The 22,515-nt window shown below is 33.9% G+C and overlaps 3 protein-coding genes and 1 non-coding gene across 6 annotated transcripts; 2 read left to right on the top strand and 2 right to left on the bottom strand.

The window, feature by feature from the left end:
• The first annotated feature begins 817 nt into the window (after nt 1-817).
• Nucleotides 818-2,624, top strand: LOC112709154 (uncharacterized). The gene has a single exon (XM_025761051.3). The coding sequence runs from the start codon at nt 1,051-1,053 to the stop codon at nt 2,353-2,355; it is 1,305 nt and encodes a 434-aa protein (XP_025616836.1). The 5' UTR covers nt 818-1,050; the 3' UTR covers nt 2,356-2,624.
• A 1,735-nt stretch (nt 2,625-4,359) lies between these two features.
• LOC112771612 (uncharacterized) lies at nt 4,360-5,683 on the top strand. The gene is made up of 2 exons (XR_011865423.1): nt 4,360-5,225; nt 5,312-5,683. It is a non-coding gene; the product is annotated as an uncharacterized protein (transcript).
• Nucleotides 5,553-11,651, bottom strand: LOC112709143 (serine protease SPPA, chloroplastic). 2 transcript variants are annotated; one of them, XR_011865417.1, is made up of 13 exons: nt 11,247-11,651; nt 10,980-11,163; nt 10,691-10,828; nt 10,436-10,603; nt 10,247-10,350; nt 9,867-9,934; nt 8,877-9,043; nt 7,798-7,867; nt 7,292-7,446; nt 6,520-6,625; nt 6,331-6,418; nt 6,101-6,258; nt 5,553-6,006 (listed from the first exon to the last, which is right to left on the bottom strand). XR_011865417.1 is itself a non-coding variant. In XM_025761041.3 (13 exons), exons 1-13 carry the CDS (start codon nt 11,574-11,576, stop codon nt 5,821-5,823), a joined length of 1,908 nt encoding a protein of 635 aa, XP_025616826.1. In that variant the 5' UTR covers nt 11,577-11,651; the 3' UTR covers nt 5,553-5,820. The 2 variants fall into 2 exon arrangements, 1 of the variants encoding a protein (XP_025616826.1); XM_025761041.3 differs by having other exon boundaries at nt 6,101-6,244.
• A 9,175-nt stretch (nt 11,652-20,826) lies between these two features.
• On the bottom strand, nt 20,827-22,302 carry LOC112709129 (uncharacterized). Of its 2 annotated transcripts, none has more exons than XM_025761035.3 (2): nt 22,076-22,302; nt 20,827-21,501 (listed from the first exon to the last, which is right to left on the bottom strand). In XM_025761035.3, the coding sequence occupies exons 1-2, from the start codon at nt 22,078-22,080 to the stop codon at nt 21,021-21,023; spliced, it is 486 nt and encodes a 161-aa protein (XP_025616820.1). In that variant the 5' UTR covers nt 22,081-22,302; the 3' UTR covers nt 20,827-21,020. The 2 variants fall into 2 exon arrangements, with proteins under 2 accessions (XP_025616820.1, XP_025616813.1); XM_025761028.3 differs by lacking the exon at nt 22,076-22,302 and adding an exon at nt 21,778-22,037.
• Between the last annotated feature and the right edge of the window lie 213 nt (nt 22,303-22,515).

Genomic DNA, 22,515 nt, shown 5'->3' with positions numbered 1-22,515 from the left:
TGGCTGCCTACCACGGTTTATGCTTATCTCTTTCTTCACGTAAATCGTGGCTGCCTACCACGGTTTACAATCAAATTGCTTTTCTCATAAAACCTGGCTACCAGCCACGGTTTATGTTGATTTTGAAAACGTGGTTGCCTCCCACGGTTTCTATATTAAATTAAACAAGACAAAATGGTATGCAATTTTCAAATGTTATAATCTGATAAAGGATTCAACCAATTATTTTAAATTGGTAAATTGCCCGAATTGTAAGCTCTCTCCATTTTTCTTGGGTATGATTGTATGAATTTATTTCTATGCAGTATATGAGTAGAAACCCATGACGACCGTTAGACCATATCAATCAAATTGTTATGATGAAAATAGGAAACTTAAAGTTTGCTTATAATTCGGATTATTTTTACTAAAAAAAATTCTTATCCACATTCTTAACAATATGTAAAATTTGTATTTAAAAAAAAAACAATTCTTATATTACCATATTAGCAACAATAACTAACTTTTAAATCTAGTATTTAAAATGTCATTTAAATGTAAAATTTAATTAGATAACTAAACAAATATCTTTACAAATGTATTAAAATTAAACTTTTTTTAAGTAAAATAATTAAAATTTTGGCAGGGAATAAATCTTAATATCCTAGTATGGGCAAGAAAATTCTCCCACCTCTTGGAAAATATTTAAAAAAATCGTTACATATATCATATGGCAAACAAAATTGGTATAATCATGATATGATTATGAATGTTAGAATGGAACAAACTTTTGCTGTTAGATCTGAGTCAAACTTTAATAAACGAAAGCATATTTTAAGGAAAAAATAGGAATACTATTTTTGGAACGTGTGCGTAAAGAGAGCAATAAAAGGTGTTCTTCCCCTCATACACCAAAGATCAAAGATAAAAAATAAAAAAAGAATAAAGGGGCACTTCCGTCACTTCACCTTCACCTTCACCACAATACAAACACAACCCACAGTTTTTCCTTCACACACACAAAAAAAAAAAAAAAACTTTTTAGCACTCTTCAAGTTTTTCGATCCATCAATGGCAGATGTAACGTACCTTCTCCACCATCACCACCCTGAACACGACGACGACCCTCACCAAACGCTAACCCTACCACCCTACTGGTCTCCTCACGATTTCGATTTCTACGCCTCCGATCCCGAATTCCCCCAACAACCGCATAACAACCACCACCACCACCACCACCACCATCGCCACCACCACTTTCCCCAATCTGGTTCGTCCTCCATTCTCGACCGAGAGAATCAGGTCAATTTCGTTATGGATTTATTCCAGCAGCGTGTTGAGCAGTCACAGGTCATGGGACACCCTTTAAACGACGCCGTTTTCGGGAGCAGCGATTTTGGGATTGAAATGGACGCTTTTACCCTTGATTTAGGGTTCCCTTCTGACAGGGACTCCCACCACCGCGCCAATGCCGCTGGAGGGGATTCTTCCGCCGGTGGTGTCGTTGTCGTCGACGATGACGATTTCTTCTTCGGGAGGAGGGTTTCGGGGTCCGAATCCGGCGACGCGGCGGCGTTCGAGAACTGCGTGAGCCTCCTAGGGTTCGGATCGGACTCCGACGAGGAAGAAGACAACGGCGTTCTCCGAATCTGCGTGCATTCCGACGAAGAGTACACTTTGCACGACGAAAACGACGACGTTTCGAGTATTCCTCTGTGCTGGGACTCGCTGCAGTTGGAAGATAACAGAGAGAACAACGACGATTTCGAGTGGGAGGAGGTTGATGGAAGGGTCGACGAGAGGGAAGTTCTAAGCATGCTCACCGTCGAAGACGATAGATCCGGCTCGGTGTCCGTTTCGCCGATCACCGGAATCGAAGAAGCCGAAGAAGAAGAGGTTAACGTTTTTAGGGTTGGAGGAATGGAGAATTTGGAATGGGAAGTGCTTCTGAATGCAAACAATTTGGACACAATCACGAGCCCGGATTTGGATCACGATTCCGAACCCTATTTTGGTGATCACGATGATTATATTTACACTGCAGAGTATGAAATGATGTTTGGCCAATTCGCCGATAATGATAATCCATTGAACGGTAGGCCTCCGGCTTCGGCTTCCGTCGTCCGGAGCCTGCCGTCAGTGGTGGTAACAAAGGATGACGTGGAAGGGAACAATGCGCTCTGTGCTGTTTGCAAGGATGAGTTTTGTGTTGGGGAGAGTGTAAAGGTGTTGCCTTGTTCCCATCGTTATCATGGTGACTGCATTCTGCCATGGTTGGGGATTAGGAACACTTGCCCCGTCTGCCGCCATGAGTTCCCCACTGATGATGCTGATTATGAACGTAGGAGGCTGCACAGATCTGGCCAGAGGATTTGATCATTGCTTGATGAAAATGGATCAGATTCGCCTCCAGAGTTTGATGAGAATTTTAGGTTAAGGGTATATATTATTTTTTTTTATATTTTTGGACATGTGCTGGTAATTTTGTTCTGATTTTCACAATGGAGGTTTGAGGTTTTGATTATAAGAATGTTTACTCACTACCCTTCTAATTGTACCATGGATACATTATAGAAATTAATCAACTTTCCAAAATGTAAATGATTGTAACGATTATTTATTTATTTATTTATTTTTTCGCTGAATTTTTAGATGCTTGTTGATTTCTGTTCTGTGGAATTCTTCTTCATATGCATGTTAGAACAATGTGAAGTGCGAGCAAGATCATCCTCTTTGATATATAAGTTGAGTGACTGAAAAGCTCTAATTGGTTGCAAGTTGTAACTGTGAGAGTTCTCTACCAATCTTGGAAGAGAATGGGGGAAGCTTTTCTGTGATCATGATTCAGGAATTTCACTTATTTATGTCGATTCTGGCATTGACCAACTTTTTCTTTGGAATGTTTTAAGCTCTCTGTTTCTTTTCTGTTTTGTTCTTTTGAGTTGCTTTATATGTATTGCAAGTCCTTTTTCTGATTGGTGTGTTTTTTAGGACTGTTGCCATGGTAGTAAATTTTGACAAGCAGATATCAGTTATGTGGCGTCCTTAATGCTAAGTTTACATTCTTGTTGGAGTTGCTTGAAATCTAATATTCTGGAAAAAAGATAACAAGGGTTGACAGCAGTGGTAAGTGAGTCTTGGAGAAGGTAATGAATGGTAAGAAAGGTCTCTTAGTCCTCACAATTTTCAGAGGTAGAAACACTTTAAAGAACATAAAACATAGAGATATATCACTTTCTTAGTAGAGTGCCTACACTGCAATGTTAGAATGGTGTGTATGGTTGCAGTTGTGCACGATTTAGTTAGTTAGTTGAAAGCCTTGGAGATTCAGTTATGCTTTTCCTTTGTTTCACAAACTATTCTTTTTCAAATGTGGCGCATTTTGCAGCTTTTTCATGTGTATCGCAGATAATGTTGTCTTTGACTCTATTAACTTGTGTAACCCTAGGACATATTTAAGCCTTGCCTTCATTTACAACCCTACAATGCTTCCTTGTTCTGTAGATTCTGTATCACACAAGAGAACAAGACTAAATGATTAGAGTTACTGCTACCTACCCTAAAAATTGATTCAGTTCATTATTTTCAAGTGAAGTGCTAGTGAATTTACTTTGGATGAGATTCCTTATCATACCCGTTATTAGAATCATTGTTAACATCAGTACTATGTTGAAGAAAGCACCTATTGAAAAGGCAAGGCAAATTAAATGTATAACCTTTGGCATATTAAATTTAATGCATGCAAGTTATTATCTCACTGTCATAGCCCACCATGCAAAAATGGTACTTTATGACGAAGAATCCTTAGAAGACATTGCCAGGAATGCAAATTACTTGCCTTCCTTTCCCCTTAATATCTGTCATGTTGCTTAATATAGAACCTGAAATTACTCTGGATAGCATTTTCATTTTTGTATTATATCCTTAAATATCAGTGGTTCAATTAAATCTCTGGGGTTAAGTAAATTTTTTGCTTCAGTTTGGTTTTGGGTTGAATACAAGTTAACTCGAAGTGTATTTATAGCACATTCTCATTTATCTTTGGGTAGAATTCCATAATCATGATTAAATATTGAAAGAGAATTGCAGAAACATTGTCACAGAGCCAGCATTTTTTCTGAATTAGGTATGCGGCTATGCACTCATATATGGCTTTGGTTTTGTAGTGTTACTGAAATTGTTACTTTCTACCTTGTTTTTAGGCATACTTTGTCAGAGTTTCTTTTAGTGCCCTCCCAGCTAGTAAACCATCTCAATTTTAAGTTTTCTTGTATCTCAATGTCAATTATTACCAAACCATTTGTAGAACATTGATTATCTAACCATTATTTTGTTATGAATCTTGATCATATTTGCTTTCTTAACTTTCCAAGTATGTAGAACCAAGATGATATACGGCACTAGACATATCCAAAAATGCATCAGCAGACATTCAATGCCAATAAAACTTTTATCTACTTTTGCTCTTGCATTAAGTATCTCATCTATATAACATCTAAGCCTATTTCCTTCTGCTTTCTCTATCTCTCTATCTGTGTCTATGACTGTTTCTTCATCCTCATGAAAATTGGTGATATGGAAGGCGATGATGCCGAGCAAGTCCATTCTGGAATACCTTATGTTACCTTACCACACTATCTGCACTATCCTTCCCAAAACCAGAAACCTATGTTGACCTCAAGCTTCTCAAACATGGAATTTGGAGAAGACCACCATGCTTTGAAACATTTGGATCCTTCTCATGGTTTAGATCATCTTCCTTTGTGCTACTCCCAACTTCAGCTTCCTGTTAATAATAGCAACAATCCAATTCATATCCCTGTTCATAAGTCCTCCCCAACAAACACACCATCCAACAGAAACAACAATTCCGACGAAGCAAAGGCTGTCCTTGATGACCGAAAGAAAAAGAGGATGTTCTCCAACAGGGAGTTGGCTCGCAGGTCACGGATGCGAAAGAAGCAACAGATCGAAGTCCTTCAGTACCATGTTGAGCATCTTCAGACTTTGAACCATCAGCTGTCCCAAAAAATCATTTACTTCTTGGAATGTAACCAACAGAATGCTCAACTTAAAGAGAAGGTTTCTTCTCTTAAAGTAGCCCTCTCTGACTTGTTAGTTCCTGTTGGACATGCTACTGACCAACCTCAACACATCCCTGGCGGCTTCCTCTCCAAGCCTTCGACTCAAACAATTGCTAGCTCTGGAGCATAACATTTCTGATCCAAAGGTTGTGAGGTAGAGAGGTACACATTTAGTCTACAAGAACACCTATTTTGTTATTTATATTAATATCTTTGGTAATTCATTGAACTTTTGTGGTCAATTTCAGTGATGCAATTCAAGAAATCTAGCTTGGAAGAAAATTATGAACTTAAATAATAGGGATACTTTGTTAGTAGCTCCGAGAGTCCGAGCTCAAAACTAATGTCCTGTAATTTGTTTTTTAATTAGATACTGTACTGTACTAGGGGCAAGACTTTGCTTAGAGTGAATATTGCAGTTCTCTCTGTTTTATACTAACTTGACCTCTCCCAAACCGAAAAAAGAGAGAAAAAGTGCACTAGTCAACATATAAAATAGCTTCGGTTCATTTCTATGGAATGCGAATCTTAGAAGGTAACATATTCAGTGATAGAGAGTGAAATTCTATCACCTGGGATGAACCTAAGAATCTCTCATGTTTATTGACCCCTATATGCTTACATTTCCAGTGTAAACGGCAAACTGAATGAAAACTTTATTTGAAAAAAAAAAAAAGAAGGAAAACCATTGGTAAGAATTATCGTGGCTACAAGGAATTCAGGCAATTTTTCATGAATGGCAAAATGCAGTTGAGGTTTAGATGTCCGAATTTCTGAAACATGATTCAATGATTCCATCCATCCGCGCTTGAACTCCATTAGAAAATGTCGAGTCCTGTGACAATTCCTTTAACGTTGTGTCTACCTCAACGATAGAACCACCTAGACTTCTCAAAATCTCGGGTAGAGAAGGGGTGGGTCTTGAGAGCTCCACAACAGTAACCTGCCATATGGCTCATGCATAACAACCATGAGGAACATGAAATTCTAAGAACACAACATTCTAACTGCTAAAATAAAGGTATTCACAAACCAACCTGTCTGTCGTTAGGTATATTGGCCATTGATTTAGCTATGGAAATGGCTTGAGAAAGGCCACCGACAGCATCAACTAAACCATGTGAAGCTGCATCCTTGCCCATCCAAATCCTCCCCTGCGCAACCTCTTCCATCTTTTCTACCTAGTGGATAGTAGCTGTAAGCTTGTAACTTAGATAAACAATGAGGATGAACAGAAAGGAATGAAATTAACTTATCAAGAACATACTGTCATTGATCGCGAAAGAGCTGCCTTGTCACGAAACTGTTTATAAATGCGTTGTGCAGACTTTGCAAATAACTCTGCTTCATGTGGCCTGTACTCCAGAAAATGGACGGTAAAGAGAAAGAAATAATCATATTTGTATATACTAGAGGATAGAGACAGTAAGATCTTAATATGAACAAAAACTATTACCGAAAAGAACGCTGCTCAGCAGCAAGGAGTTCAGCGTATCTTCCCCTTGATATGATTTCTTTGTTGAAGCCAATCATCTCATACAATTTCCCCAGGTTAAATTTTGCTACAAAAAGAAATTTTATCCCATCAATATAACAGATTACAATATCCAAGAATATATAGAGCTCAAGTTCATAACTTTAAATTGTATTTTAATCCCTCATTTATGCCACAGTTGAAATGACTTCATTTTTCTCATCTTCAGTTTCCTTTGACGTAAAACTGATGATGAAATGGTAATGATGTATAACATCTATTTCATCTCATGTCAATGCATTACGAGGCAATCTTGCACCTGTACTTGGGGCATATTCGTAATTGGAAATGTGTTATCCTTTGAATGCAAATTCATCCTATATAGACTGTGTATACAAAATTATTGATCAGAGTTTCCTCAAAATGGAGAGTTAACAGAAATCAGTTCTCTGTGAAGTCATGCATATCTCTTACTAAGGTTGGTTGGGAGAAATTTCAACAAAAGGAAAACTAGATACCCAATGACTATAATCAGCAAGGAATATTTAGTGATACCTAATGAGTCTACCTCAAAATAATAGACGAATTTAGCTTGGTGTCTGGACAAATGTTTAAAAGTGAGCAAATATCAAGGATTTAATGCAGATATAGATGAGATCGGCTGATTTGAATTACATACACCAGCACAGGTATGTTGATTTGTAATAAATCTACATTATCCCTTCTCCATCCTCAAACTGACACTCAAGCTCACCTGTAACCACTCCAATTGAACCAGTTAAGGTAAGACTTTCAGCAACAATTGCCCTTGCTCCCATTGCCGTGTAGTACCCTCCACTTGCTGCAATATCAGACATTGAAGCAATGACTGGTTTTGAGGCTGCCAGAAGCCTGATTTCTCTCCACATCCTGCAGATCATGACACTAAAATATATTAACTGAACAAAGAGAACTCGCCAAAACTCAGCATCAAATTCACTACAAATATAACAGATTTATGTCAAATTTAACTAAAACAACGGCTTCACTTGATCCATATAGCGTCAAGACATGGTTACTATTGTTGTCATTATATTGAAGCTATGTTAATGCACAATAAAGAAGCAGCTGCTGCTAACATAAAGGACAAATCAATGTAAAACACGCTCCCCTAAAGCATTAATGCCATGTTACAGACCCATCCTAGATGTATCTGACCAGTCATTTCTTGAATTTCATATTCACAGTTCCTTTTTGGGATGGGAATTCACCAGCACTTACATATCAGAAGCAAGAGCATCACCTCCCGGACTATCAATTCGGATAATCACAGCCTTAAATTGTTTTGATTCTGAGAAGAAAAGCAAGTTAGTATGACTGGTGCAAACTATGGTGTCGATTCAACAAGTGAAATGAAATAAAGCATAGTAACAGTGTCAAATTTCAAGGTTTGGCAAACAGCATTATGGATGAATAATGAAAACCAATGTTCTAAAAGCTATGATGCACGGACACTGATAAATATTTTTTAGATAAATTGTAATGATATTTTGACATTTTATTGATATTAAAATATAAATTAATTTTTTAATTATTTTTAATGTCTTATTTTAATTATATCAAGTATTTAAATTTTTTTTTGTTTTAATAAATAATAATATATATTATATCTAAATTTATTTCAAAAATATATGTTAAGAATAAAACTGGACATGCTGACACGTGTGTCTAAGTGTGTCCGGAGAAAAATTTTTTATTTTTTATTAAGATACGGTTAGACATAGCAAACACGCGTGTCGGACGAGTGTCGGTGAATGTTGTGTCCAAAATTTGTCCCACACACGGACACGACAACTCAGCGAATTGTCCGTGATTCATAGTCTAAAAGTATGTATGAGTTTGATTTCAGTTTATTTAAACACTTAACAGAATTATGCCCCCAGCTCCCCACTGCTTACATCTTGGAACACTAGCATGAACAACTCTACAAGCCATGAGTTTATTTGTTCTCTTAGATTTCCTCTAGTGGACAGATCTCTCTCTGTCAAAATTACACATCGATTAATTTTATTTGTAATCCCTTGGCCCGTTCTTGTAACTTCCTTACTTTTTTTGAATTTATACCTCATAGTCTTCGAGTCAGCCAAATCTCAGGCAAATAGCTCGTCGAAAAGCCATTATAGTGAAAACTGCGACTAACATAACAGACTCTACTCAAACAGAGATAACCATGATACTACAATCATGAAAACTATCATAATTGAGGTAAATAGCTTAATAGCATTACAAGAATTATATTAATTTCGAGACGGTCCTGCTTGGAATTTAAAGGTAAATTTATAAAAAAAAATCAAGTATACCTCTGACTTTGCGAATCTTCTCAATGATCTTCTCTGCAATGACACCTGAGGAACGAACACCTGATGAACTATCACCACCGCGGATGAGCCCTGTGGCTCTGATTATGGCTATCAAATCTTTACCACCAGATACTCCAAGAGTCCATTTCCTGACTAAAGAGTATTTTCTGCATTAAATTGAAGAAACAAATTACAATTTCATACAGTTAATGAGTCGCTTGCCAGTCTGATTATTCATAATAGAAGTCTGATAGGAAACAGGAAGCCATAGTAAGTGAGACAAGTTAATAAGAACTGTATTGTACACAAATAAATGTGTCTCAACTCTCAATACATGAGAACTAATTTTCCACTTGTCTTGGGGAAAATATGAATTCTACTAAAACAAAAAATGTCAACATTACATAAAATCTCAGACCTCAGAAGATCGTAAGCTTGTCTAACAGCCAGGTTAAAATGTTAAAATAGTTACAAGCCAACAAGGGATTAGTCACTGTGTTCAACGGTGGATATCCCAGTCGTGAACAAAAAAAAAAAACTGATGTAGTAGTAAGTAATTCTGTTATCTCAAGTAATTTTATGTAACCAGAGGGCAGGGAGATATGCAGCCACAGGGTTAATCCCCAATCAGGGGGCAAGGAGTGAAGATAAAAGGAACACCATTGACAAAAGAAAAACTACTGGGTAGGGATTTAGCTCTTTTGCGGCGTGAAGATTTGTAAAGTAAGAAAACGAGAGTATAATCACCCTTGGATTATTTACTCTGACCCACACATATTTGAAGTTAGTGATCCTTCTTATTCTTCAAATCTCCGTACTTTAGAGAGGGAAAATCCATTAGATACAGCTATAGAGGTATATATGTATATAAATGGTATCATATTTCTAATGAGGTTATGGGTGTTGAGATATTTCTAATACCATGAGGAATTAAAAACATTCAATATAAACTAGAGTACATTCTTTCAGGCACTAGAAAACATATTTTACCTGTAATCAACCATAGGTAGATTTTTATTAATTTTCACTCCTAGTCTCTTCCTTAACTTGGCCATAATCTGCAAAACATGTAATGTTTCTTATTCTTTTAACCTCCCCTTGATTGTATCTCTCAAAACAATTTGTCAACCTATATAAGTTAACGAGCATACATGAATAGTGTGGGAACCACAAATTAGTTGATTGAAGAAGCAAATAAAAGCAACATACTCTACATTCTACAGGAGCAGCACAAAGCTCTGACTACTTTCGTTCAGATTTCTATAGACAACTAACCATCAGAGATGCTATCTTACTCTCTCATTAATCACGACTTACGACAGTACTGAAAGGTGTAATTTGACATATTACACTAGAGTGCAGTTAAGTACCTCATCCTCATAGATTACGTCTGATATGTAGCCCTTTTCCTTCAGTCTGTCCACATCATACACACCTTCATTTATGAAGTTCTCAATATCTTCTCTTTTCTTCCCTGTATGAAATATGTAAAGCTCGTAAGTTGATTTATCGATCCAAGGTCGAACTACACATGACATCAAATGCAAATGCAAATTCACCTTTAGCAGAAGACACTTTATCCAGCCAATTTGTATAGATATTGTCAAGCAATTGGTTCAGCACCTCAGAACTCTCTTCAGTCATTGATCTATGAGTAAGGTTATCTCCTGATTTGTATTTGCCAATCCTTTCCAAATGAGGCTCAATTCCTAGGTTATCTAAAATACCTGAAAAAATATATATATCAGTTTTAGGTTAAGTATATTGATAAAAAAAACTTAAAATTCAAAAGCATGTAGCAATATGATACTTACCTCTGAAGAAAGGTGCTTGAATGGCCAATCCATACAAAGAAACATAGGCACTTGGAGGAGCATATATCTCTTCACATGCAGACGCAAGGTAATACTCCTTTTCTCGACATGAAGGGACAAACGCCACAACAAATTTTCCTACCAACCATAACCATAAGTAGCAAAGACCGACACCACTCAATATATATATATACACTCAAAAAATCACAATATAATATAAACTTGAGTTGCATCGCATCAGAGATCCATAATTGTAACGCAAATCTACTTGGCACTGTCGTTTGTTTACCTGATTTTCTGAAATCAAATATGTGACGTCGAATTTCATCGAGTTTAGCCCAGCCGCAGCTCAGAGGATCAATACGGAGGTAGATGCCGGCGATCCGAGGATCATAAGCTGCTTTGAAGAAATTTTCACAAATCTGAGGCAGAGACAGTGCTCGAGAGTACCTACTCTGCAGCTGTTCCGTTATCTGAAAAATATAAAAAAAAAACGCGCCTAAAAAAACTATTTCTCAAAAAACGAGAAAACGGTTAGAGCCGTTAGAGAGAGAACCCGGCCGCGCAGCTTGACGGAGTAGAGGGAGCCGTATTGGACACGCTCCCAGGGAAAGGCGAGTAGAATCTTAAGCTTGACGAGTTGCTTGTTCCATCCAGTAACTGGCTCGAACTTATCATCATCCTTAGCAGCTGATACGGCGCCGTTTTCTGGCCGTGGTTGACTTGAATAGGAAAACGAAGAACGAGTGAGGAGGAAGCGCCACCGGAATTCAATCGGAGTAGTTGCAGTTGAAGTTGAGCTGAAGCGCTGAATGGCGGAGTAAGAGCGCGTGTGTGAGCGCGTGAACGTGTAACTGTGTTGAAGGACATTCTTCCACTTCCACATTTCTCTGCGTCTTCGTTGAGTTTCCTTTGCATCATTGCATGCCACGCTTATAACCACTTTCCTCTCCACTTGTCGCTTCCTCCTCCATGCCACTATTTTCTCTTTTTAATCAATTTAGAAAGATATTCCTTTCAACAAAAAAAATATTAGAACGTCATTAAAATTTATTTTTTTATTATCAATTATATTTAAAAATATAAAATAAAATATGTTATTCAATTATTAAATTAAAAAATTATACTAAAATAATTAAATTAATAATTAAATAATAATAAAAAATAAATTTTAATAATTTCTAATATTTTTTAAAAAAATACGATTTTCTCTTTTTTCTTTCTATTTTTTAACCTACACTTTTTTTAAGAAAGCTAAAATCGAAATTTATATAAAATTAAAGAAGAATAATTACTAAATATTCTTTTTAATTCAATAATTAGTCAATATTTTTTCTTTAAAGCCTTTTTCTCTTTTTAATAGTTTGTCCTCTTATTATTTTAATTATTAATTAATTCTTAATTAAACTAAAAATAAAATAAGTGAATTAAAATAATAAAAATATAAACTATTAGTTAATTATTATTTAAATCATTAATAAATTTTTTAAAATATTATCTGCACGCAAAAATATTTGTGTATAAATATATATTATTTAATTTATTTATAATATATATTTATACTTTAATATATGTATAATATTAATTTTTTACATAATAAATATTTAAGTATCGAGTAAATTATTATTTTTAACCATAAAAAATTTAGACACTAATAAAATTAATTTTATATCCATAAAAGATGAGTGTTTTTTAACAAAATTATCTAATCGTTAAATTTATATTAACGGTCGTTTTAAAAACACAAAATTCTAAACAAATAAAATTCTACAACCAAGTAAAATATTTAACTAAATTTAACCAAGTTGTTATAATCGTTTTTCAGATCAGGTGCTTCTTCTTCTTCCTCCTCCTCCTCTTTCCACTCCTAATATTGCTACTTCTTTTTCTCCTCCTCCTTTTTCTTCATTTTTTTCTTTCATTACCGTTGTCGTCATCACCACTTCACCACCTCTATCTCCTCCACCTCGTCTTCCTCTCATTTGAATTTCTTTAATCTTCTCCTTCCTTTTCCTCCTCCTCCTGCATCATCGTCATCGTCGTCATTATTGTCATCGTCATCGTCGTCGTCGTCATCATTATCGTCGACGTCGTCGTCATTATCATCGTCATCGTTATCGTTATTGTTATTGTCATCATCGTCTTCTTCTTATACATTTAACAGTTTAAATTCAGAATGCACCGAAATTACTTAATGATAACGACACACAAACAAACTCAGTTCAAAACAAGTACAGACTAAGTGCACCTTATTTTAAATCCAGAATGCACCGAAATTACGTAATAATAATGACACATAAACAAACTCCTCCTCCTCCTTCTTTATCATTATCATAATCTTCTTTTTTTTTTTCTTATTCATCTTCTCCTTCTTGTTTTACCTTTTAATGATTATTCTTGTTTTATCCTATTAATAAGAATAAAATGCAAAGAAGAAGAAACACATAATGCTGTAAAATCACTAGAAAAAGAATAAAGAAAAGAAAAAATACAACAACAGCAGCAATAAAAGAACGACGATAAGAAAAAAACACTCGAAAAAAAATGCGAACAAAAAAGAGGAGGAAGACAAAGAGAAAGGAGAAGAAGGAGAAAGAGGAGGAAAAGAAGGAAAAAGAACACCAGATACGAACATTTATGTTAGTGGGGATAGTTGAATCGTATATTCACACTCTTATTAATAAAATTGATTTTTGTTGGACTTGAACCAACTTGATTGCCAAAAAAAATGGAATGTATAACAAGACTGATTTTCAAATTACTCCTACTACCATCTTCAAGTTTTGAAACCCTCAATCCATCTACATTATCAACAATAAGAACTACTGCCACGACACCACCCCTTTTCAAAATCTAAATCTTCATAACCTTCTTCCATCACCACTTTAACCACCTTCAAAGTGAGGGCAACATCACTACTAATATCATCAACAACGTCATCAAATCAAAATTAAGCAAAAATGATGAGGGCAAGCTGGAGGCATTATCACCCAAATTGTGCCTCGACGGTTGAGGTGATGATTGAAGAACATGAAGGTGAGAACCAGAGTAGCAAAACGACATATTTAGATTCTAGAACAAACAACAATTTCAATAACTCAAAAAAAGCACTTTAGCATTTCAGAACACTATTAGTATATATAACTAAATTCTCCTTTTACTATTTTAGCAATCATAATTATTTATATTCTTAACTATATCATAACTGCAAATTGAGCAAGTAATATAATATAGTTTGAAATACTAACAACAGAAACATCAAAAAACACTTCTCCAAAAGGACTTTGTACAACAGCAACAAAGGCGTACCTTGGGATAACTGGAGCAAGAACAAGTGCAGGATTTTTGGGAGAACGTAGCAGTTTTTGAAGCCACAGCTACCTTGGCAGCATTTTGATTCAGGACAAAAGCTACTGAAATAGCTCCTCCTCCTCCATTTACAGCACTTTGATCTGGAACAAGAACAGCAGCAGCTCCATTTACAACAACTTGATTTGAAAAACAAGCAGCAGCACAACCATTTTGGCAAGGAGCAATTGATGGAGGGAAGACAATTGACATCAGAAAATTTTGCAGACAATACTTCTTTCTGAGTACAAAACGTTGTGATAATAAAGCAGCATCTTTTGATCAGTTATTGCAGCTTGTTAACTTCATCTTGGATTTATAGAAACACTTTGTCAGTCTTATACTTCCCAAGTTGTATTTCATGGGTTAATAATTAAAATTGTTAGGCCATACAAATGCCTAATAACCTACCTTGACAATGAAGATACTCCAATGCAACCACAACCTTAGCAGCATAAAATCTATGAATATTGAGAACTTAATGTCAATTAGAGGAAAGTAGGAGCCATGTGCATGTAGTAGCAAATTGTTATTATACTTGGCAGCCTTTTCCTTAAAAGAATATATAGAAGTTCAAATTAAGTTTTCAAAATATCGAGTTTTCTTGAAGTGTTCGTTATCGTTAGAGGAAAATTCACCTATAAGGTTCTCATATATGTTGGAAATACGAAAGAGAAATAGGGAAGAACAAATTAAAACCTGCCAGTATCTCCTGATTACAAAGGTTTAACTGGCCTAAAGTGCTTTAAGCATGTTCTCCACTGTCCAGGATCTATAAAACCAAGGTTACATAAATTTTAATGGAAGTCACAATTCTTAGATTTTGAAGACTTCAATATTTGGCACAAGTTGGCACAAGTTGAATATTTAACGATGTTAATAGAGTTTAATGATTTAAGACTCAGTATATGGTAAATTAATGAAGCACTTGAATAGAGTCCAATTCAGTTGTTCTCCTTCTTTTGCAGTATTTTCTGCAATGCAGTTGCGAAGAGACTCCACATGTTGGCTATCGTCGAGTTGAACACCAATAAAATATTGACCTCTTCCTATTGAACCGAGTAAAAAAAAGTGTTTATCCATTCAAGACAGAGGAGACAGCTGCAAAGTATAGATCAACTGGAACAGCTCCAAAGAAAATCTTTGGTTGTTTCTAACTCTACAATCTCCTAGGCTTGATTCAAATGTTAGTATGTGTGTGTTCTGGGCTGATTTTTTAGCTCATGTATTGTTATGTGTGCATAGTGATATGTTGGCATGTATATAACATTACTTTTGTTAATAAGAAATTGAATAGTTTAATTGGATAAGTTTCTTGTAGCATTAGGTCACGCATACCCATTTCCTTAATTTTGCTATGCAGCCAAACGTCCAATTAATGCCTTTGTCTTACTCCTCTATCCACCCCTTTTACTTCACTAAACCAGACAGCATTGTAATAACTAACAAAAACAAAACATGGATAAGTTTCTAACTACTTAAATGGCGGCTGCATTTACAAAAGTACGAAGATATCAATAAGGCAAATAAAAATTTTCTATCATAATATATATGGTTAGAAACATCTTAGTCACCTCTATCATCATCCTTATCATCATCATTAGGAGGGTTCAGAAAACTGTCTGTGTGGTCCAAGAATTCTATATCTTTAGGTGATTACTGATCACTCTATTGTGGTTGGTTTGTAAAAATTTCATAGAATTTTGATTAATAACTTTAGGATAAATAATTACAATAGCAATTCAAATGTCCCAGCACCGTTTTGAATTCTATTAATACAAATTACATAATAAGAACAGGAACTTTATAGCACAAATTCAATCGTACACAATAGAAGAACAAAAAACTTTGCCCCCAATGCAATAATAAAACCAGAGAGAATATAGAGCAAAGTATCCATTCAATTCACCAAACTATGAAGTTAGAATTCACATTCTCTGAGAAACTCACTTTCGATGAAAAGAGAATTGTGAAGAAAGTCAAACTAACTAAGAATGTTCAATATAAGCCGAGCCAAATTACTTAAGGCCTTAGTCTAGAGGACTATTATGTGATCTTTACACTTGACAAAGTTTTGAAAGAGCAACATGTAATGAATAAATAATAAAAAAGGGTTGAAAGAGAAGCCAAAGACTTTGAGTACCACTAACTAAGGATTCGAGTCAAGTGCTTGTGGTACTTATGTATCAAGCAAAAGCTTAAAAACAAAGCATTTAGAGTCACGAATAGACTCAAGGTGCAAAGTACTCCCCTCCAAAAGAAGAGGAAGTCAAAGGCTATGAGCACCAATAATTGAGAATGTTAAAAAGATAATGTAACTTCAAAGGGCTCCGTAATCAATTGCTTGTGGTGTTCCTGTGTTGAACAAAGTTTGAGACAAAACATTTAGAGTCACGACTAAGTTCAAGGTGCAAAGTACTCAATAAGAATAAAATGTGAAAAAAAGTAAATAAGCTTGCTTCAAGGTGATGATTCAAGGAAAGGTTCTATAATCTAATCCGGACAGAGACCTTGAAAGATTATAACCATCAATTATGTTGAATTGTACATAAGTGAAACGGCTAACCAAATTTATTTGGATTGAAATCATTCACCCGTGTATTTTAAGGTTGAAAAGTTTGATGACTAAGTCATGATTCTTTGCTTGCTTGAGAACAAGTAAGAGCTTAAGTTTGGTGTTGTGATGCATGAGCATTTTAAGCACTTTTAATTGGCATTTCTTATAGAAAAGTTATGACTTTTTCTTGGTAATGATATGATTTTCAAGGCTATTTTATTAGTACTTTGATTTTCTTAATTTTATGATTCTTGTAAAAAAAATGATAGGAAAAGAGAAGCAAAAGCACAAGGAGGAACCAAGAATTGAAGGCAAGTGCAAGAGAATTCGTGAATGCTATCAACCTTGACCTCTTCACACTCCAACGAGCATAAATTGAGTTACATAGGTCCAAATGATGCGATTCTAGCGGCATTAGAAAGCTAACTTCCAGAAATTTCTAACAGTATATAATAGTCCATACTTACTCTCGGGTATCACGTCACTAAATGTCGAGACATTGGCGTCCAGCGCTAAACTGCGTCCAACACCAGGAAGGAAGTCATGCGTACGCATCCCATGTGCGTACACACAACCAGCGCCAAAAGAAAACTTATGCGTATACATCTAGTATGCGTACGCACAACACCCAGTCGGCATCTGACATGATGAAGCAGCATGAAATGCCTAGGACGTGATTCACTTCTAGAGGCTTGCCGCTAAATGCCGCCTTTCAGGCGTTTAGCGCCAGTTACACTGCAACGCGATCCAAGATTGCAATTAAGTCAGCGGATTTGATTTTAATTTTGGATTCTTTTTGAATAATTAGGTTTTACTATAAAAAGGGTGAGATTGGCTCTTCCTCTCTCTTCTTCTCTTCTTCTCAATTTCTTCTGCACTTGAGAGTTTTACACACTTTTACACTTTAAGATTTTCTCTGTACTATGAGCAATTAAATTTTCATTGTTAAAGTTATGAGCTCTGTTTATTTTGATGGGTTAATACTATTTTTTTTCTACTCTTTGATTAATGCATTTACTTATGTTCAAGAATTGGTTTCGGTCTTCATCCTACAAATTAGGGTATATTGGAAAATAATCTTAATCTAAATTGAATCCCATTGAATCTTGAAAAAGTTACATAATTGGAATTAAAACTTGAAACTTTTTTCTCATAATTCTTCAATAATCTGAATTTAATGTGATACATAATATATAATTGGATTATTTTTGGGTTATTAAGAATTGTGTGACTTATAAATTAGAATTTGGACTTAACCTTTTGACATAATTAATTGATCAAGAAATTGACGATTGATTAGGTTAAAAGAAATTGAATTGCATGCCAAAGAACTGGAATTCAATCACTTAGGATTTGCTATGAACTAAATCTTTGCATGAAGGTAGATGACAATAATTGTTAATCCGAAATTCTAAACATCTCCAAAGCCTTGACTCTCTTCTGGTATTATTTTTTCACACATTTACTATTTACATTCTTCAATTCTTTGTCTTCTATGTTATTTGATATTTAAAATTCTCAATTTTACTTGTCTAAATAGAATATTCAGTCAACCATTATTTGTTTAATCCGTTAATTTTCATGGAATCAACACTCACTCACCGTAAATTTATTACTTAAAACGACTCAATACACTTGTCGATAGTTTGTAATTTGTAAAAATTCGCATCAAATGCTCTGCAGTTGTTGGCTTCAAAGGGTGCTTAATCGGGTAGTTACCATGCCATTTACTGTTGAACACACTCCTTTGTTTTTAAAATTTTTTGAACATATAAAAATTTTAAATTTGCTTATTCTTTGGGATCTTGACAGTAAGAGAGAAGAGAACAAGAGTAACTTTGTGTTGATGGATATGGGTATAGAGATAAAATTGTTTTTAATGTTATTAGAAAAAGTTAGAGTTTGAATAAGTTAAAAATGATGATAGAAAAATAACTTTAAAATTTAACGGTTTTTTTATGAAAACAACAAAAATTTAACTAATAGTTATTTTTGTCCAACAGAATAATTTATCTTTAATGAGTATAAGATTAATTTAAGTGTTTCATAATTAATTTTATCATCGTCCAAATCTTTAATGGTCAAAAATAGGGATTTACTCTTAATAATTATTTACTGGCTCTGTTTCTTCACTTGCAGGCGAGTTTGTTTGTTGCTGGCCTTTGATAGAGTGGAACAGCATTACAAATATATTCATACTATAATACTATGTCAAAAATAGTTGAGTGTTTTAAATTTAAGTAGTTGAGCTCAAGGAACAAGGATGGCCAAACTTTGGCGGGGTTCCAATTTTGATTGTTTAGCTTTTTCTTATAATTTAATTTGTTTATATTTTTATCCCGTTGTACCAAAAAATAAAAAAAAAAAACACACAAAAACATGGTTGTTCCTGGATTGTAGGTTGCACATGGAAAGTGACTTAGCTTGGGGCTAGATGTAGTAGTTGGAAGCATGTATTGTTGAGGGTATGTCCATTGATGAGAGTTGAGAGTTAATTGATATTAAATGGTTGAAGCTATAGCAGCAGTTAGGTAGAAGTTCATGCACATACATGTGATGATGAATCAATGTCCTTCATAATTTTATTTTATTTGTTCATTTATAACACAACATATCATACCACCATAGATCTTTTCAAATAGCATACTATTATTATTATTATTTCTTCAACTCCTGTACCACCATTGTAGTACTCTTCAAAGCTTAAATCTTTAATATATACATTTTACTACAAGCATATGTATATATATTTTATTATTTTAAAAAGGACACCATGTGTGTGCCCTTTGGAGAGACACATGAAACATTTTGACTCTGCACTCATTTTATTTTTCATTAATTATTTTGTAATTTCATTATTTATACTTAATTAACTTCACTGCTGTCTTGCATTGGCTTACTAGATAGAGTAAAGAAAATGCTTGAATCAAATTTGTTAGCTTCTCTAAACTGAACACACCTATTTATACATGAAATGAATTGTTTTTTTTTTTTTTTAATTTCAATTCATGACTATTTAACATTTTACTAATACTATAACTAAAATTATATAGTAAAGAAAAAAGAGAAATAGTTTTGTTTAGAACTTTATTACAAAACTGAGATGTTAAGAGTTTTCATCTTTTACTTATATAAAAAAAGTTAGAATGGATTTTAATTATCCATTCATATTAGAATTTATTATTACATTAATAAGTACTAATATAATAAGCCAAGACATATTAAGTGATTATATTAAAATCGTCATAGATTCAACTCTTAGAGTTAACCAAATGTTTATTTTATAAAGTATATATAATGAATGCATTTTAAGGGGAAAAAATATATATACTCAATTTTTTTCATATTGTTTTTATATAATCAATGGTTATTTTATTATATGATATTTGTTTTCATAAATTGGCTAAACAAATTAACAAAATAAGTTTCCTGTAAACTTATCTAAATTTTCACATGTCTAATATCATATAAAGTGAGATATATATACTCCATGGACATGGAGTATGTGATGAGGTTTTATTACAAGTGCATATACAAGATTAAATAACTTAACAAAACTACTTTTGCTTGTGTTTAATTAACTTACTATATATAACTAATTACACTAATAAAGATTTGATTGTCCACCAATATATAATATAAATCATTTTCAGTTGTTGGCTTTACATAGTAGGTAGCAAAGTTCAAAATTCTCCAAATTGAAGAAAAATATATCAATATGAGCCAAACTAGTTTGTATATTGTCAATATTGAGCATCCTTAATTAATTACTGCAGATTATTATTATTATTCATAATCTGTGGAAGACGAATAGATGCATTTTTGTCCCTTTCCCTCACCACTATTCATTGGTACTATTCCATGCAATTGAAAACTGATTTTTTTTTCTCTTATTTTTTTTAAATAAATATTCGAAAAGTTTAAACCATTTACAAACAAATAAGTCAAAGAAAAGGAAAATTATGATCTACACTCATGCAGTGCAGCACAATCTTATTAGAAAAAAAAATGAGAGAGAGAGAGGAGTGGAACAATATAATAAAACCCTATAAGAAAGATCCAACAAATGCTTAAGATGAGATAAATGTGAATGATTCAGAGTTTTTAGAATTTTACATTAAAATGTTTTTTGATATAAAATTTCTAAAAATAGAAAAACATCCCATAAATAATGGTTCTTGCATGGTGTGTGCTAATAACTAGCTAAGTAATAATTAATTTGAATATATGGTGATGAAAGTATTTTGTTGTTACGAAATTTGAGCATTGCAAAACAAGTACTCTGGAAAACATACATACACAAGTCATGATCAGTACACAGTACTTGAAACTATTAATTAGTAGAATTGAAAGAAAAAGAAACCTAATAATAAGCAACAAACATAATAAGCAACTAGCTAGATAGATAGATAGATATGTCTTCATCTATTTCCCTTTTCCCATCCACAAACTTTTTCTCATCTTATTATTATTATTATTACCTTTGCTATTATTATCCTTCATTACCATCTCTTTCTTCTTCTTCTTCTTCTTCTCTTCTTTTTTCTTTCTAGCATTATTATTCTTCTTCTCTAAGAAACACTGCTTGTTGATACCACCATCATCATCATATTCTTCTTCATCTTCTTGATGCTGGAAATCTTTGCCATTATTATTACTATCAACCCCATGAAGGTGGCTTGGCCCAGAGGAAGCATCAGAAGCCATAGAATCATCATCATCATCATCATCATCACTTTCATTATCTTGTTGATGATAACCTTCATTGTTATTACTGTACCTGCTAATATAACTGTTGTCTCCATCACCATGATCATCATCATCATCATGTATGGGGGACCCAATATACATAGTCCATCCTGATTCACTGCTGTGACATTCTTCTGATGGATCCATTATTTTTGTTCTGTGAGGAAGAGAAAAGAACAAGAGAATGAAGAAGCTAAGAAGGAGAAGAAGAAGAAGGGTGAAAGAAACAAGGTAAAAAAGGAAGAAAGGAACTTATTATGTATGTATGTATCTCTTAAAACAGGAAAATACCACTTTATCCCTGAATTATAATAACATTCTTAAGTGACAAATAAATGAAGATGAATAATAATAATAAAAAGAGAAGGATAAGTGTCAACACACCACACCACCTGAAAATGTAAATACACATTAATTATTCTCTCTGACTTACCTCTCAAAGGAGCAGAAGACAGCTATAGAAGCTGTCAATGAAAGTGAAATTAAGCTTTCAAAAAAGAGCATATTATTAAGATGATGAGATGAGATGAGTTTCATCACATCAAATAATTAAATATGTATAATTAATTTCTCCTCTGCATGTGTCATTTAATAAGAAAGACAGATGCAGATAGATGGTTAAATATGAATGGCAGATGAGATCAGATGAGAGTAGTGTGGCACAGGCTACAAAATTAGAGAGAATATAAGACCCATAGTTTAAATAGTAATCAATAGCACCTCTTCATTACCTCATTTAGCTTTCACAAATACCCTTTTAATTATTTCTTTTATTTTGTCCTACTCTCTCATAACTTGCTTCCTTTTTCTCTTCATTCATAATTTCTTGCTTTTTTCACTGCCAATCAAATCCAACACACACCACATCATCACTAGCTATCTATATATCTTGCTATCACAATTCAAGTCTCTCTGAGAATTCCTTTGGTTCTTAGATATGCCCTTCTTCTACCTTTTGGGGGTTGTTGAGTGAAGTAATAACTTGAGTTATTATATATCATCTCCTTTACCTTAATGAGGATCCAAATTTTGAAAACCGACAATCTATTATTTTTCAAAATTATTTATTTTAAAATTTTAAGTTATTATATAAATTTATATTATGGTGGTTGTATGTTATTATTATTATAATAGTTTCCGTGATTATACAATTTTGATAATATTTAAAAAA

The sequence above is a fragment of the Arachis hypogaea genome, chromosome 1 (assembly GCF_003086295.3).
Source record: "Arachis hypogaea cultivar Tifrunner chromosome 1, arahy.Tifrunner.gnm2.J5K5, whole genome shotgun sequence".
Taxonomy (NCBI): Eukaryota; Viridiplantae; Streptophyta; class Magnoliopsida; order Fabales; family Fabaceae; genus Arachis; species Arachis hypogaea.
The sequence above is the reverse complement of the archived record's forward strand: the minus strand, read 5'-3'. Positions and strand labels throughout refer to the sequence as shown.